The following is a 14,563-nucleotide window of genomic DNA, read 5'->3' as shown; positions in this document are numbered from 1 at the left end:
TTAAGTTCTATATCTCCCACTGATCACCATGGCTTAAGAGCTTTACACTTTGCCTCTGAATCAGGCTGTGAGCAAATCATAAATGAAGCTACTCACAGGTCTTGTAATTGCTTGGACCTCGTATACACTGACTCCACTGGCATTATCACTAGTAAGGTTGGTTCTCCAGTTGGGACATCTGATCCTGCCTTGATGTCATCAGTAGTGAAGACTGAGCACCCTGTCCCTGATATATTATACTCTAGTAAATTTCATATGAAATCCCAAGCAGACTGTAATGGGATTTTGCATGATCTTTTGTGCTTGAATTGGTCACAATTATATAGTAGTGTAGAACCTGTTGTCCCTTTGAACGAAAATCGAGTCAACATAATTGATAGGCATATACTTTCTCGGGTGCTAAGGTACCGAGTGAAGGATAAACCGTGGTTCAATGATGATTGTAGACGTGCTTATTTGGAGAAGCAGGAGGCCTATCATCTCTGGAAGGGTAACAGATCAGATATGACCTGGAACAACTATACTCAGCTTCGAGCTTTTGCTCAAAGAGTTTTTGCCTCAACTGAAAGGAGTACAATTTAACCATAAAAGAAACCCTTTCTGGTACAACTCAGGAACATAAATAGTGCTCTACCCTTAAATCAGCACTCTTTGGTGTAGATGTGACTGGTAATCCTTTACTTAAACCAGATGGCTCAGTCACTCACTGTTCAAAGGAAAAGGCAACCCTTTTGGCTCATGTTTTTGACAGTAAAAAGAGTAATGAAAACTTGAACTTCCTCATTCCTATTTTCTAAAGTCTAAACTAACTAGTTTAGCTTTTCGATCTCGTGAGATTAAAGCTCTGTTGATGGACCTTGATGCTTATGGAGGTGTAGACATGAATGGTATGTTTCCTTTGTTTTTTATAAAGACAGCAGACTTCCTGGCTCCAAAGTTATCTGTTGTTTTGCGCAAGTTAGCAAGAAGAGGAGCTTTTAGCTTTTGTTGGAGAATTGGTAATGTTACTCCTCTATGTAAATGAGTTTGTGGTAGCTCAAGTCCCACTGATTACCGCCCAATTTCCATAACTCCCATATTTTCTAAAGTGTTTGAATGTCTTCTGGCAAAACGTCTTAATGGATTTGCTGAAGGTAATCATGTTTTTCCCTAGTTTGCAATTTGATTTTCGTAAAGGCCTTGGAGCATGTGATACCCTTCTTACAATCTCCAATGCTGTACAGAAATCCCTTGATTGTGGTCAGGAAGTTTGTATGATTGGCCTTGATTTTAGTGCTGCCTTTGGCAGTGTTAATCTTGAGGCCCTTGTTTTCAAACTCAAACAGTTGGGAGTGGGTGGGTCGTTTCTTAGTATTATTATTGATTTTTTAAGTAATAGTTCTCAAAGAGTTGTTGTTGATGGGCACCGTAGTGATTATAGGAATGTGATATCCGGTGTTCCACAGGGTAGTGTTCTTGGCCCATTACTTTTCATACTATATACACATGACATGTGGTTTGGCCTAGAAAACAAGCTTGTTGCAAATGCAGATGATGCTACTCTCTTTGCATCAATTCCATCTCCTGAATTTAGATCTGGGGTTGGTGAATCCCTTAATAGAGATTTAGCTAGAATTAGAGCATGGTGCAAATTATTGGGCATGGAGTTAAATCCTAACAAAACTCAAAGTATGATTGTAAGTAGGTCAAGGACGGTGGCTCCTCAACATCCGGATCTCAGTATTGATAATGTTTTTTTAAATTTGTATGACTCAAAATTTTAGGTGTGATTCTCTACAGCAAATTTACTTTTGAGAAACACATTAGGTCTGTGTCATTTTCAATTGCACAAAAAATGGGCTTATTGAGAAAGTCTTACAAGATTTTCGGTGATCAATCTATTCTGAAGAAGTGTTTTAATTCTTTCATTTTACCTTGTTTTGAGTATTGTTCTCCTGCCTGGTGTTCAGCTGCTGATCCTCATCTTAATTTGTTGGAAGGAAACTTACAGTCTATTAAATTTCTTATACCTGATCTGGATATTAACCTTTGGCACTGTCGTTCAATTATTTCATTATGTATGTTGCATAAGATTTTTCATAACTCTGACCATCCTGTACATTGAGATCTCCCTGGACAATTCTATCCTGTACGTAATACGAGGCAGGCAGTTAATTCTAAAAGCCAGGCCTTCCCCATCATGAGGCTCCATACTACACAGTATTCAAGAAGTTTTATTCCAGCTGTTACCAAGTTGTGGAATGATCTTTCTAATCAGGTAGTTGAATTAGTAGAACTTCAAAAGTTCAAAGTTGGAGCAAATATTTTTATGTTGACCAGGCTGACATGAATCTTTTTATAGTTTATAAATGACATATCTGTTTTTGACGTAGTTAATAGTCTATATAGGACATATCTGGTTTGACGTTGTTACTGTTTTTAGAATGAGTTATTGTTAATTTGTTCTCATCTTTTATTCATTTCCTTATTTCCTTTACTCACTGGGCTATTTTTCCCTATTGAAGCCATTGGGCTTTATGCATCTTGCTTTTCCAACTAGGGTTGTAGCTTGGCTAGTGTAATATTTCTGCTTAATATTTATTTTAGTTATTCTCTAAAGATACATGCAGAAAAAGGAAATGAAAAGACGAGTTCTTGAAGAGAGATGTGTTCTCTTGTACACGGAGGCAGACACTGACTTTATTTCAAAATTCAACTGCCCAACGGCTGGAGTCATGACGTAATAAAAACGTCACTACAATAACAGAAAATAATGACGTAATGATAACGTCACTACAATAACAGAAAATGGAATTGATCATAAGTTAAGATAAACTAAAGTAATATATAACAATTGCTTCTCTCTAAATGAAAACAAAATAAGACGATATTATAATAGAAAATAACCTTGGCAATCATTTACAATAACACACCATAACATCTCTAGTATTCATCATAACCATAACGTATCAAAGGTTTTTTATTTCTAGTTGAGCGCCTGATAGGAATAACATCTGTTACAGGAATATCACCAGAAACCCCAATAGATGGTCCACTTATGTTATTCTGAGGCGAAACATTGGAAGGGGACTCAACAGGAACATAAGGTTGTACTACTTGTTGCTGATAAGGTAATTCATTATAGGATGATACACAACTGGACTCATTACTGATACTGTTCTTTGGTTCTGAACCTATAATTGACAATAGTTGATTACAGTGTCGTTTCCATAGAACATCTAATTCCAGAACATGAACATTATGCACATTTACACCTAATTTCTGAACAATTTCACCTTGAAACCATTTTGGACCATCTTTCAAGTTAAGTGCCAGAACTTTATCACCTACCTCAAATTTAGTAATTTGTTTGAATTCACAAGATGGTTTATTAGCAGTATATTTAGGGTTTATTCTATCTTTGACCGATACAAACTTTCTATTATTCAGGGACACTGATGGGGGAATGTTAGTAACAGAATGTGGAACAGTACGATAATGGAATAAAACTTAAGCCAAGCATGTTTTGAATGATTCACCACTTTGGTATTTCCTAAGCAATTCTTTTACAACCCTTACCACATCTCTCGTCTTGACCATTACTTGACGGTGAATAAGGAGGAGGAGTTATATGAATAATGCCAATGTTCTCCAGAAACTGTTTAAATCTACTGTTGGTGAAACATGAAGCATTATCTGATACGAGTGTGTCACAACCCATTACGTGAAAACACCAAACGCAAAGCATCAATTGTTTCATTTGCACTCGTACTATGCACTATTTCCACTTCTATATACTTACTAAGCGCATCTACAACAATAAGACATGTATGAGATTCATAGAAAAAAAGGTCTATAAGAACACGAGACCAAGGCCTTGGTGGAGTAGGCCATATTTCATGTTGATTTTTACTTGGTCTTGCTTGAACAGACTGACACAACTCACAATTTTTAACCAGCCTTTCAACATCATGATCGATGTTAGGGTACCAGATAAGAGAGCGCACTAAAGCCTACATACTACATATTCCTGGATGGCCTACATGAAATTTCTCTAATATCATTTGCCGTACAGAATGAGGAATTAAAACACGATTCTGATACAAAATGTAGCCTTTCATAATAGACATATCCTTCAAAACGTTCTTATATAGCAACAAGTTAGACTTAGCATTGATAGGAACTCCGTATTTTATACAATGTTTCAATTCAGATAAATTGTCATCCATATCTGTCTCCTATTGAATTTCAACACAGGTTACTGTATTCATATCTGACAAGGAATTCACAGTAAATATTAGTTCATATGGCTCACAATCATGATCATATTCAGGTAGAGGCAGTCTACTTAAACAATCACTGTTAACATTATCTGCGCCTTTTGAATATTCAAAACATAATTAAACTTAGATAGTCTTAAATACCAACGCTGTAACCAAGCAGAACATGTGAAAGGTACGCCTGCTGTATGAGAGAACAATTTACGCAAGGGTTGTTGATCATTCCTAATGATGAATTTTGAACCAAGAAGAAATTCTCTGAATTTTTTCATACCCAAACACCACAGACAATGCCTCTCTTTCAAGATTTGAGTAATTACGTTCCGCATTGCTCAGAGTACGTGATGCAAATATTACAGGCAGCCACAGAGAGTATATATCTTTACGTTGCATTAGTACAGCAGCAATTCCATATCCTGAACTGTCTGTTCCCAACAAGGTTTCATAACCTGGATTAAACAATTGCAGAGCCCTATGAGATGTGAACAATAACTTAACAGTATCAAAGCACTTCTGATGTTCTTGATTCCATACAAATCTTGCATTTTTATGCAATAATCTATACAATGGAGCAAACTCGTCAGTGAATTTAGGAATAAACCGTTTATAATAGTTACACAGTCCCAAGAATGCTTGCAATTGCTTTAAATCTTTGGGTGCAGGGGCATCAACAATGGAACGAACTTTTCCAGGATCAGTATGCACCCCCTTGTTATTGAATATATGCCCTAAATAATGCACCTCTTCGGTAAAAAAAAGGAACATTTATTGTTATTAACTTTGATACCAGCATCCTGTAGAGTATTTAATACTTTCCTCAAGGTAACAATATGCTCATCAACCTTAGGAGACAAAATAAGTAGATCATCCTGGTAAATAATCAAATTATTAATGTCATTCAGTAACTACAACATAAATGACTGGAATATACCGGGACTAGCCCGTAAGCCAAATGGGAGGTAATTGTATCGATACAACCCTTCACAAGTGTTAATTGTTGTACATTTCTTAGATTCTTCATCTAACGGCAACTGTAAAAATGCATGTGCTAAATCAATTTTAGAGAAAACTGTTGCAGAGCCAACTTGTGCAATGACCTCGTCAATAGAGGGTAATGGAGTCTGCACTGGATCGAGGAATTTATTGACTGTAACTGAAAAATCCCCACATATTCGAATGTGATTCTCATCCTTCATGACATTAACTGTGGGTGAAGCCCAATCACTGGAATATACCTTAGATATCTTACCACTAGCAATTAACCTGTCAAGTTCTTCTTTTACCTTACTTCGTAAACGCAATGGAACAGTTCAAGCTCTTGCAAAAATTGGCTTTGCATCAGACATGACATTTAAGGAGACAGTATGTTTGACGTCAGACTGAAATTCATCACGAATATATGTTTTGAATTCACACAAAATTCTATTCCTGATGTCATCATATTTACTCACATTTACATTATTTACCTTATCAGAATGTAGCATAACATCCGGTAACACAATTTTAATATCCATCTTTTGACATAAATCCCTACCCAACAAATTAACATCACTGGAATTTACAATTAAGAATTTGTGTTTCGACATTTTGTGACCATAGGTCACATTTACATAAGCTTCTCCACATAAATTTATAGCATTTCCACTGTATCCACAAACACGGTGTTTTGTTGGAGAAATAACAACACGGGCTCTGGCTGCATCACTTTGACATATTGTAGAAACATGACTTCCACTATCAATTTCAAATCCGCCTTTCTGATTGTTAATAAAACAGCTCAACATATATGGTGAATCAGACATAGGCACAGTGGAGTTTATTCTAAAAAAGAATTTACCCTTCGCTGAAAACATTCACAGGTGACTTCTACGACACTAACATCATCATCCGTCTGGTCATAGCGTGCCATCCCCTTATGCTGCGTTGCCACATCTCTCTGGGTCGTTGCTGCATCCCTCGGAGTTGGTTCAGAGACCGTATGCAATGACTTTGCAGTGGATTTGCAACACCTAGCAAGGCGACCAGTTTTCTGGCATTTCCTGCATTTCAGTTTCATGGTAAAACAATCATTAGCAAAATGATTTGCTTGCTGACCACACCGTATGCAAATGTATGAAGTAGGAACCTTTTTAATACCTTTAGCTCTATGTTCAGTAACTTTATAGCTTGTGTGATGATTGCATTCTGGCTTTATATCCTGAGCATCAGCGGAAAATGTTGCCAGTAGTTTCGCCTTCTCAACACACTCGTTAAATGACTTGTTTTCACAGTCTTGCAACAAACCACTCAGAATGCTGGCAGACCTTAAGCCACTCACAAATGCATCTCGCAGAGACCTGTCCCGACAACAATCTTTATAATTGCAATTTGAACACAAGTCATTTAATGCACGTGCATAGTTTTCAATAGATTCATCCGGAAGTTGTTTCCTATACAGGAATTGTACCGTTGCACCTATCACACTCTTTTTAACCTCATACTGAGCAATTAAAGTTTCTTTAATATTTTCGTGTGTGGCGTCTGACAGTTTCACTGGTTTGAGTCTCCATTGCACATCAGTAACGACATTTACAGGAAGAGATTTGACCAAAATACTGACCTTCTTAGTACTGTCGTATCCAGCTTGCTGCAGTAAATCAGCAGATTAAACTGTGAATCTTTCAAGAAACTCAACTACAGTTTCTAAGCTAGGATTGAATGCTGGACACTGTGTAGCCATGGTTAATCAATTTATTTTTCGTTGTATTCCTCGTCGCCACTTGTAATATTCCTGCTTAATCTATATTGTAGTCATTTTCTGTAAAGATGCATGCAGAAAAAGGAAATGAAAAGACGAGTTCTTGAAAAGAGATGTATTCTCTAGTACACGGAGGCAGACACTGACTCTATTTCAAATTCAACTGCCCAACGGCTGGAGTCATGACGTAATAAAAACGTTACTACAATAACAGAAAATCATGACGTAATGATAACGTCACTAAAATAACAGAAAATGGAATTGATCATAAGTTAAGACTAACTAAAGTAATATATAACAACTGGTTGTTAGGCAAAGCTTCTATTACTTATAAGTGGCTGACATATTTCTTTCTGTCAACATTTTATATGTGAAACTACTCAACGCTATCTGTCCCTTGATGTAAAAAGTCAACTCGTCCTACTTGGTAACAACTTTGTATATTTATCCATTAGTTTTGGTATGCTGTGAGTATTCGGTGGATCTTTGTGTAATACTGTAAATATCTACAATATGATACATCTTAAATATGGTTTTATTTACTGTTTACTGACTATTATTTTCATATTGCTGTTAATGTTTTTCTATTGTCGAGTAAAGTTTATGAGTAGATTTTGCATAACCTACATCGTGTACAATAGTTGAATGTAACATTAAACCATCAGTATCATTTCATCTTTGACTTTTTTGGGCTAAAGCAATAGCGTCCTCATGGAAGTCTCTCATTGGCAGCTTCTATTTGGTATAATTCTTCGAGTGAGACACCAGAGAAATTTTACCCCTGAGGTATCAATGGAGTTTTAATGGAACGAATAACCCGAGAGATATCTGGTATAAATGAGGAATGTGTTAATAAGAAGCTATGGTTATACTTCCCCGAATAGAGTTAACCTTGTCTCGAAGGATAAGGTAAGAGTAAGATATGTGGGCAACAAAGACGTTAAAACTCCCGATTTCAATGTGCTTCAACTAACACGTTTCCTGTTGATACATTCCCCTCTGCAGTCGCCATCTTTGTCGGTCGCTGGGAGAGTTTCTGCTTGTTTTTTCTTGTTTCTTTGAATGATTTTTTATCATGGATGCATCAGCTTCTTCCTCATCAACTGAGTTGAGTACCCCTTTTTGGTCTGTTGGAGAATTTTGCGTCTCCATCCAGTGTTTTATTTGATTTGCATGCCTTTATTGTTCCGAGGCCAGCGGCACTACCAAATTGCTCAGAAAAGCTTAGTTGTTTAGTCATATTACGGTAAAAATATGTATTCATCTAAGGTGTGTTATGTTTAAGGTAGCCCCTCATCATTCCTTGGTGTTTCTTGGGTGTTTTTTTTTCACCATTGACTTAGGCTAGCCTACGCTAGCGGGCGGGCATGCTTGGTAAATTTTCACTCATGCACCATCCCCTTCTTCTTTTACCAAATCTCACTGTTTGGTTGAGGCTGTCTATCCTCTAATGCTATTGATTCGTCATGGCGGGGAGCTGCGGTCTTGAAGGTCCTTCTTGTAGTTGGATAGTGTTCTCAGCTGCCCTAGAGTGACATTTTTAATTTTCCACTTAACCTATATGTTTAGCGAGTTGCACGGCTCTTGGGATGGTGTTCCTTGTGTCTACTTATTTTTACACATTGAAATGCTTTACCCTCTGTTCTGATGCTAAATAGTAGACCACCTTGTGTCACCTTAATGATTATTAGGCTTCCTTATTAGTCTTTGGTAGGCTATGCCTGCTTGTGAGGACTTGTCCTCAGTGCCCTAACATGGCAGACCCCTTGAAAAAATATTGCTGCTTTAATGTCGCTGTTGGGCCTTCCTGTTATGCCGTCTTACCATTTACTAAGTCTCCCATCACCACCCCTTTCGTCCCTTATCCTTGTGCCTGTTAGTATGCCTACTTGTAGGCTCTTTCCTTGCCCTAGGTAGGTGAGACTTTCAACTCCCCTGGTCAAAATCTCTCTGCTGCTTTAGAGATCACCCTTGGGTGTTTCTCTGCCCCTTCCCCCTCCTAGTTAGGCCATAACTGTAATGGGAACTTTGTTCCTCTTGTCTAGTCATCTTACGCCAGCTTTTGAGTTTTTCCTCACCCACTAGGTAGGCTACGTTTGCCCGCACAGTTCTCCCTATCTAGGTGTAGAGTTGGTACCCCTTGGGGTCCTCTTCTGCTGCCATGGCAGAGCCTGTTCTATGTCTGCAGCCTCACTTCCTCTGCTGCCCCTCTTGCTATTGAGTCTTGTCTCCCTTGCCTGGTTAGCCTATCTAGACAGAGGTGCTGCCTTTCTCTACTTCCTGTCTTGTCAGCTTGAGTTCATTTAGCACTGCCTGTGTGTTGGTTATGGGTCATTCCCTCTGCCACCTTAAGTGCAGCCTTAGACTAGTCATCTGCTCTTTCTTATCACACTCCCGAGAAATATTGTCCTCTGAAGCTGGTCGATTGGATCCTGCCTGGTTGTCAGGAAATCCTTTGAATTTCTAAGTTTTGGCGTCCTGGCTGTCTTGTACGGCTCTCATTATCTTACGAGCTACACCCCACTTTTCATAAGTTAATAATAATGATTAGGTCTTGGCAGGTTCATTTATTAGCTGCCTTTCATTCCTGTACTTTCCTGAGTGTCGACCCTTCCCTATGTGATTGTTCAATCTCCGCCTGTTGACTTTATAATGGGTCTGCCACCTTGTGTCGACATGCCTAGGATATTGACTGCTCAGTCTTTTATTGGCTACTAGAAATAGTTGCTGCCTTGACCCAGCTGCGGTCACCTCGGGGGCAGCTGCTGCAGGTCTAGACAGTATGATGTGTGAACTTGCCTTCTTAGCTTGTTCCAATACAACTACTTTGAAAGTGGCTGGTGTCGCTTTGATTTGAACCTTTCCTCCATATTCCTACAACACTGTTATTATAATTTGCTTCATAAATCACTATTGATTTCTGAACAGTTTTGCATGTGTTCTGATTATTTTCAATCTTTAGCCATTTTTTAGGTGGTATGTTTATCTAAATTAGGATAGGTTCTGTTTAAGAAAATATGATTTTTAATGATATGTACTAATTGCAATACTTATTCTTTACAGGTCGCCTGTACCAGGTTGGTCAAGTCACCCTGCAGCTACAAGACCTGCCATAAACATGCTGATTTTCATGTTTCCAAGGGAACCATTGCATTCTAGGAACCTACCAAATGCCAGGTTTGCACGGATCTCCTTAACACCGCCATATATGCCACTGACGTCTCCTTGGACGTTCGAGATCAAAGTCGGAGGATGCTCCGACACTGAGTAGGAGTCTTCCAGAAGAACTCTCAACAAAATGCCCCTTATCTTCCTTCCCTGGAACTGAAGGACCTTTTCTTTCCCAAGGCTGCGGTGACCTCTGCGTTTGGTAATCAATTACCTACGGTTCAACTCCCGACTGTACCAGCAGATCATGCATATGATGAAGTCCTTGACGCTCTGCAAGTCATGAGCCTGGATGCTGAAAACATGTTGACTATTTCTTCTGTGGCATCAGAGAGGAAGAGGATCCTACTGACCATGGAAGCCTCAGAAGAGTTATTGGCTGTACATCATGTGAGTACAGCTCCTAGTGCCTCTTTACTTTCTCCCATCACTGCTGCTCAAGCACCAGCTTCAGCCTCCACCATGATTCCAACTTTAGACAAACCTTCCCTTCCTAGTAACATGGAATTAATGGCATTCAAGAAAGCTTTCATGGAGAACCTAACCGCCAAAAATGAACGTTCTCAAGTGGAGCTAACAGCGAGGATAGAAGCTTTACAAAAGGCACCTTTTTCTAAAGAATCCCAGCTTCAAGCCTACCAAAATGCACAGTTAACCGTTTTACCCACATGCTATTTGGAAATTTCCAACCCTTAATCCCCAAGGGGTTATTTTTTTCCCAGCACATTTTGCAGTATATATTTTTTTAAATTGCTCTAACAGCCTTAATTTTTGCCATAGAGAGGTCAGGTTGGTCTCATTCTCTTGGAAAATACATGAATTTTCTCAAAAAACTAACAAAAATATGAAAAAAAAAATTTTTTGCATTTTTTTGCAAGGACATACCGGTAAAGGGATGGCTTATGTGAAACGTACCAGTATGTCGTTTGCGGGTAAAAGGGTAAAGAACCCTTGGCTGAGCATATGGCCTTAACTGAAGGGTTCCTCCATATTGGGGATGGTTTGGGTTCTAAGCCAGTTTCGGACTTGGAATGGTTTACATCGATCGATAGTTATCCTTACTGCTAGGCACTCAGAAGCGTCCATTAGTGATGATACAATCCCTAAGGAAACAATCATTTTAGACCATAGCAATGCTCAATCTCTTTTTTTTTAGTTAGTTAAAGACTGCTGAATTAAACAATACCCAACTTTTAGCCTTTGGCAGGAAACAGGCCACCTTTGTGGCACCCAAGGATATTGTCTTCCCTTTTGCCTCTAAATGCTTAGAGGGCGTGATGAAAGCAATAGTGGAGAGCAGGCCATTCCCAGTGCTACAGGAATGTAAACCTGTCTCTCCAGCCCTTCCTTATGATTTGAAAAACTGGAAGGATATCCAACATACCTTCACTGTTGGAAAACTATATAAAGACATCGAAGGCAAACTACTTAATGAAAAACTGCATAGAAATCTCAAATCCCTATTAAATGGAGAATTGGGAGCTAGAAAGAGACTTTCTGCCTCTTTAGCCTTCCAATCTTATCTAGAGATGCTTCTTGGAAACTATTCCAAATCTGATCTCTTTCCTGTCTTGGTGAAGACTCACATAATCATGTTTTCATAGGGTTCTACATGCTTTCTTCCTAGCCAGGAGAGAATGTAGAGAACACGTCCTAGCCGCTGCTACAATCAGACATGAACCTAGAAAACTGATCAACTCTAATATCTGGGAGAAGGATCTCTTCCCTGAAAAATTGGTTGAAGAAGTCATGGACGAAGCAGCTCAGGAGAATAAAAGCCTTATAGGCAAGTGGGTTATGTCCTCTAAACTGAAATTTATCCCCAATGAAGGACCTCAACCTGAGGGCAAGAAGCTTTGCCTCAGTTGCTGCCATCCCCCTGACTGTGTACACAGTTCCCTAGCAGTATGTTTCTTCCAAAAAAGTGTAGGGTCAGTGTTTGATTGCATTTCAGAAATTTCCCATCAATGTTCAGGAAGCTATAGCATTGTGTCTAACTCTGAAGAGACTATGCCCAAAGACGAAATCACATCAAATTAGTCATCAACAACAATACAATAGTACACTGCGTCAACAGACAGGGCTCCTGATCTCCTCAGATCAACCATGTAATCCTAGCCATTCTCTCTTTAGCAAAAAGGAGGAAATTTCATCTTTCAGCAGTTGACCTCGATGGGATTCGCAATGTGACGGTGGACACCCTGTCGAGATCCAATCCTCAGGAAACAGAATGGTCTCTGGACACAAAATCATTCTATTTCATTCTAGAGCAAGTCCCGGAACTGCAAATCAATCTCTTTACCACGAGCTTCAACAAGAAGCTTAACTGGTAAAAAGCAGCAAACTTAGATCCGGAAGCGACAGAAATGAATCCGATGTCTCACATTGATACCTCTAAGATAAAATTTCTCTGGTATATCACACGCAGAAATATCCCAAGTAGAAACGGCCAATGAGGAACTTCCATCAGGACGACATGGCTATCTCACACACACACAAAAAAATGATTTTTCCCGTGTCAAAATCCGTTTTCTATAGCTGTCACCCCCTTAACCCTGCTCATTATTTACTCTGTAAACTATTTAAGTTGTATTTTTGAAAGAACTGTGAGTTAGAGTATTTCAGATAATTAACTTATAAAACAACAAACCTAATGGTACCATAAGACCTAAACTTAAAGGTTGTTTGCCACTGAGAGACTTGGAAGTGAAACAATTGACACTTGGTAATTTTCTTCATGAAAGCAAAATTAAGATTTGACTCTTTTCTTTTCACTGTTTTACAATCTGAAGACGAAAGCTTGATCATGTCAAGGCTGTTAAGATATAAGTGAGATGTATATTCATCGAGACTTTTAATGGGATTCAACTATAAAAACAAAAGTTGAATGTAATATTCTTATTTACGAGTAAATGGATACATAGGCCAGATTCTCTCTCTCTCTCTCTCTCTCTCTCTCTCTCTCTCTCTCTCTCTCTCTCTCTCTCTCTCTCTGGCATAAGCACCCCAAACTATGAGAAGTGTAACTTACAGTTCTTACTCCCCTGGGCTGGGACATCTACTGTATGTTCAATACAGCGTTGACAGCGTCCTTGGGCGAGATCTACCAACTACCCTTTGCTATTGGTATGTTCTTCTTCATATATTGTTCAGGGACTTTATTGATCTTAGTTTATTTGCTGTAGCGTGGATCTGATTATTCATTGGATTTATAAAAATCCACGAAAGATTACCCATAGCAAATTTTGCATAAAATCCTCACTTTGTTCTTTCCCATATGTTTGATAGTTTAAAAAATTATAGCAAAAAAAAGACAGACAGACATAATCAGGGTTGTAGTTTCGGGTTTTGCTTAGAAGCTCATTTTCATTGTGGGTAGTAGAAAGTTTGTAATAGAAATCCCCACAATGAAAGCAAATGTTTTCTGTTTATCTATGGTGGTGAGAGAAAAATGTCAATGTCAAATCCCTCATGAAATAGGATTTCGGCACCTTTATGCGGCAATAAAGACAATGAGGACCTTGACGTTGGTCAGCCCCATGCGATTTTTATATTTTATGTTGGTTGATTGACTGGTGATTTCATTATATTACTCACCCGAAAATGAGTGAATAATTATTAGTAATTATCCAGGGGTATCCCATCTGCGTTGTCAATTTTTATTGATGATATGTTGAATCAAATGCAGGTGTATACATAACCCTTTAATGTATAATAAGAGGCTACATTGCTTTTGGCTCTGGGCTTCCAACAACCAACTCCCAACTGAGCGTCGAGCGTCTCGTAAATAATCTCAAAAACCAAAATCTCATAACAAACATAAGAGCATCGCTCTCAAAAGACTTAAATCCTGCTGCAGTACAAAAGTAGAAAGAATCACATCCCATCTTTGAGGTAATCAATGAATGCTTGAACCCTAATATCAAAATACATTATTACAGTTATGTACAATCTTAAACAGGTTTTATCAATTGAATATAATGCAATGCTGCGCTCAATAGATGTAACATTTGAGGTAATATAGTACATTATTACACTAATAAAAACAGTATCCCCCCCTTAACTTGACATTGTAAAAATCTTTAAAAATCCAATCTCTCAGGGGGCTTTCCTCTATTAATCCTATTAGAAAGCACTCTAACCTCATCTTGTACTGGTACATGAATTGGTTCTGAATCTACATTTGATGTTGTAGCATCTTGTTTAATATTTGACTCATTTGATCTAACTACTTCTGAAAGTTTTCCATCTCTAACATTCACATGCTCTATTGTATTTCGGTTTAATGGCTGTAATGGATCAACATGACGTTTTACAATATTTTCACCAACTTGAACATCATGATGTAAATTTCCTATCTCTCTTACAATCTCTCCGGGTACCCACTTCTCTGGAATGT

General features: G+C 38.4%; 2 protein-coding genes across 2 annotated transcripts; both read right to left on the bottom strand.

The window, feature by feature from the left end:
• Positions 1-2,922: 2,922 nt before the first annotated feature.
• On the bottom strand, positions 2,923-3,700 carry LOC137648196 (uncharacterized). Its single transcript, XM_068381121.1, has 2 exons — positions 3,559-3,700; positions 2,923-3,434 (listed from the first exon to the last, which is right to left on the bottom strand). The coding sequence occupies exons 1-2, from the start codon at positions 3,698-3,700 to the stop codon at positions 2,923-2,925; spliced, it is 654 nt and encodes a 217-aa protein (XP_068237222.1).
• Positions 3,701-5,164: 1,464 nt separating this feature from the next.
• Positions 5,165-10,202, bottom strand: LOC137648195 (uncharacterized). The gene is made up of 4 exons (XM_068381120.1): positions 10,164-10,202; positions 6,139-6,885; positions 5,794-6,016; positions 5,165-5,463 (listed from the first exon to the last, which is right to left on the bottom strand). Exons 1-4 carry the CDS (start codon positions 10,200-10,202, stop codon positions 5,165-5,167), a joined length of 1,308 nt encoding a protein of 435 aa, XP_068237221.1.
• Positions 10,203-14,563: the final 4,361 nt, after the last annotated feature.

This window comes from Palaemon carinicauda, chromosome 10 (assembly GCF_036898095.1).
Source record: "Palaemon carinicauda isolate YSFRI2023 chromosome 10, ASM3689809v2, whole genome shotgun sequence".
Classification (NCBI taxonomy): Eukaryota; Metazoa; Arthropoda; class Malacostraca; order Decapoda; family Palaemonidae; genus Palaemon; species Palaemon carinicauda.
The sequence above is the reverse complement of the archived record's forward strand: the minus strand, read 5'-3'. Positions and strand labels throughout refer to the sequence as shown.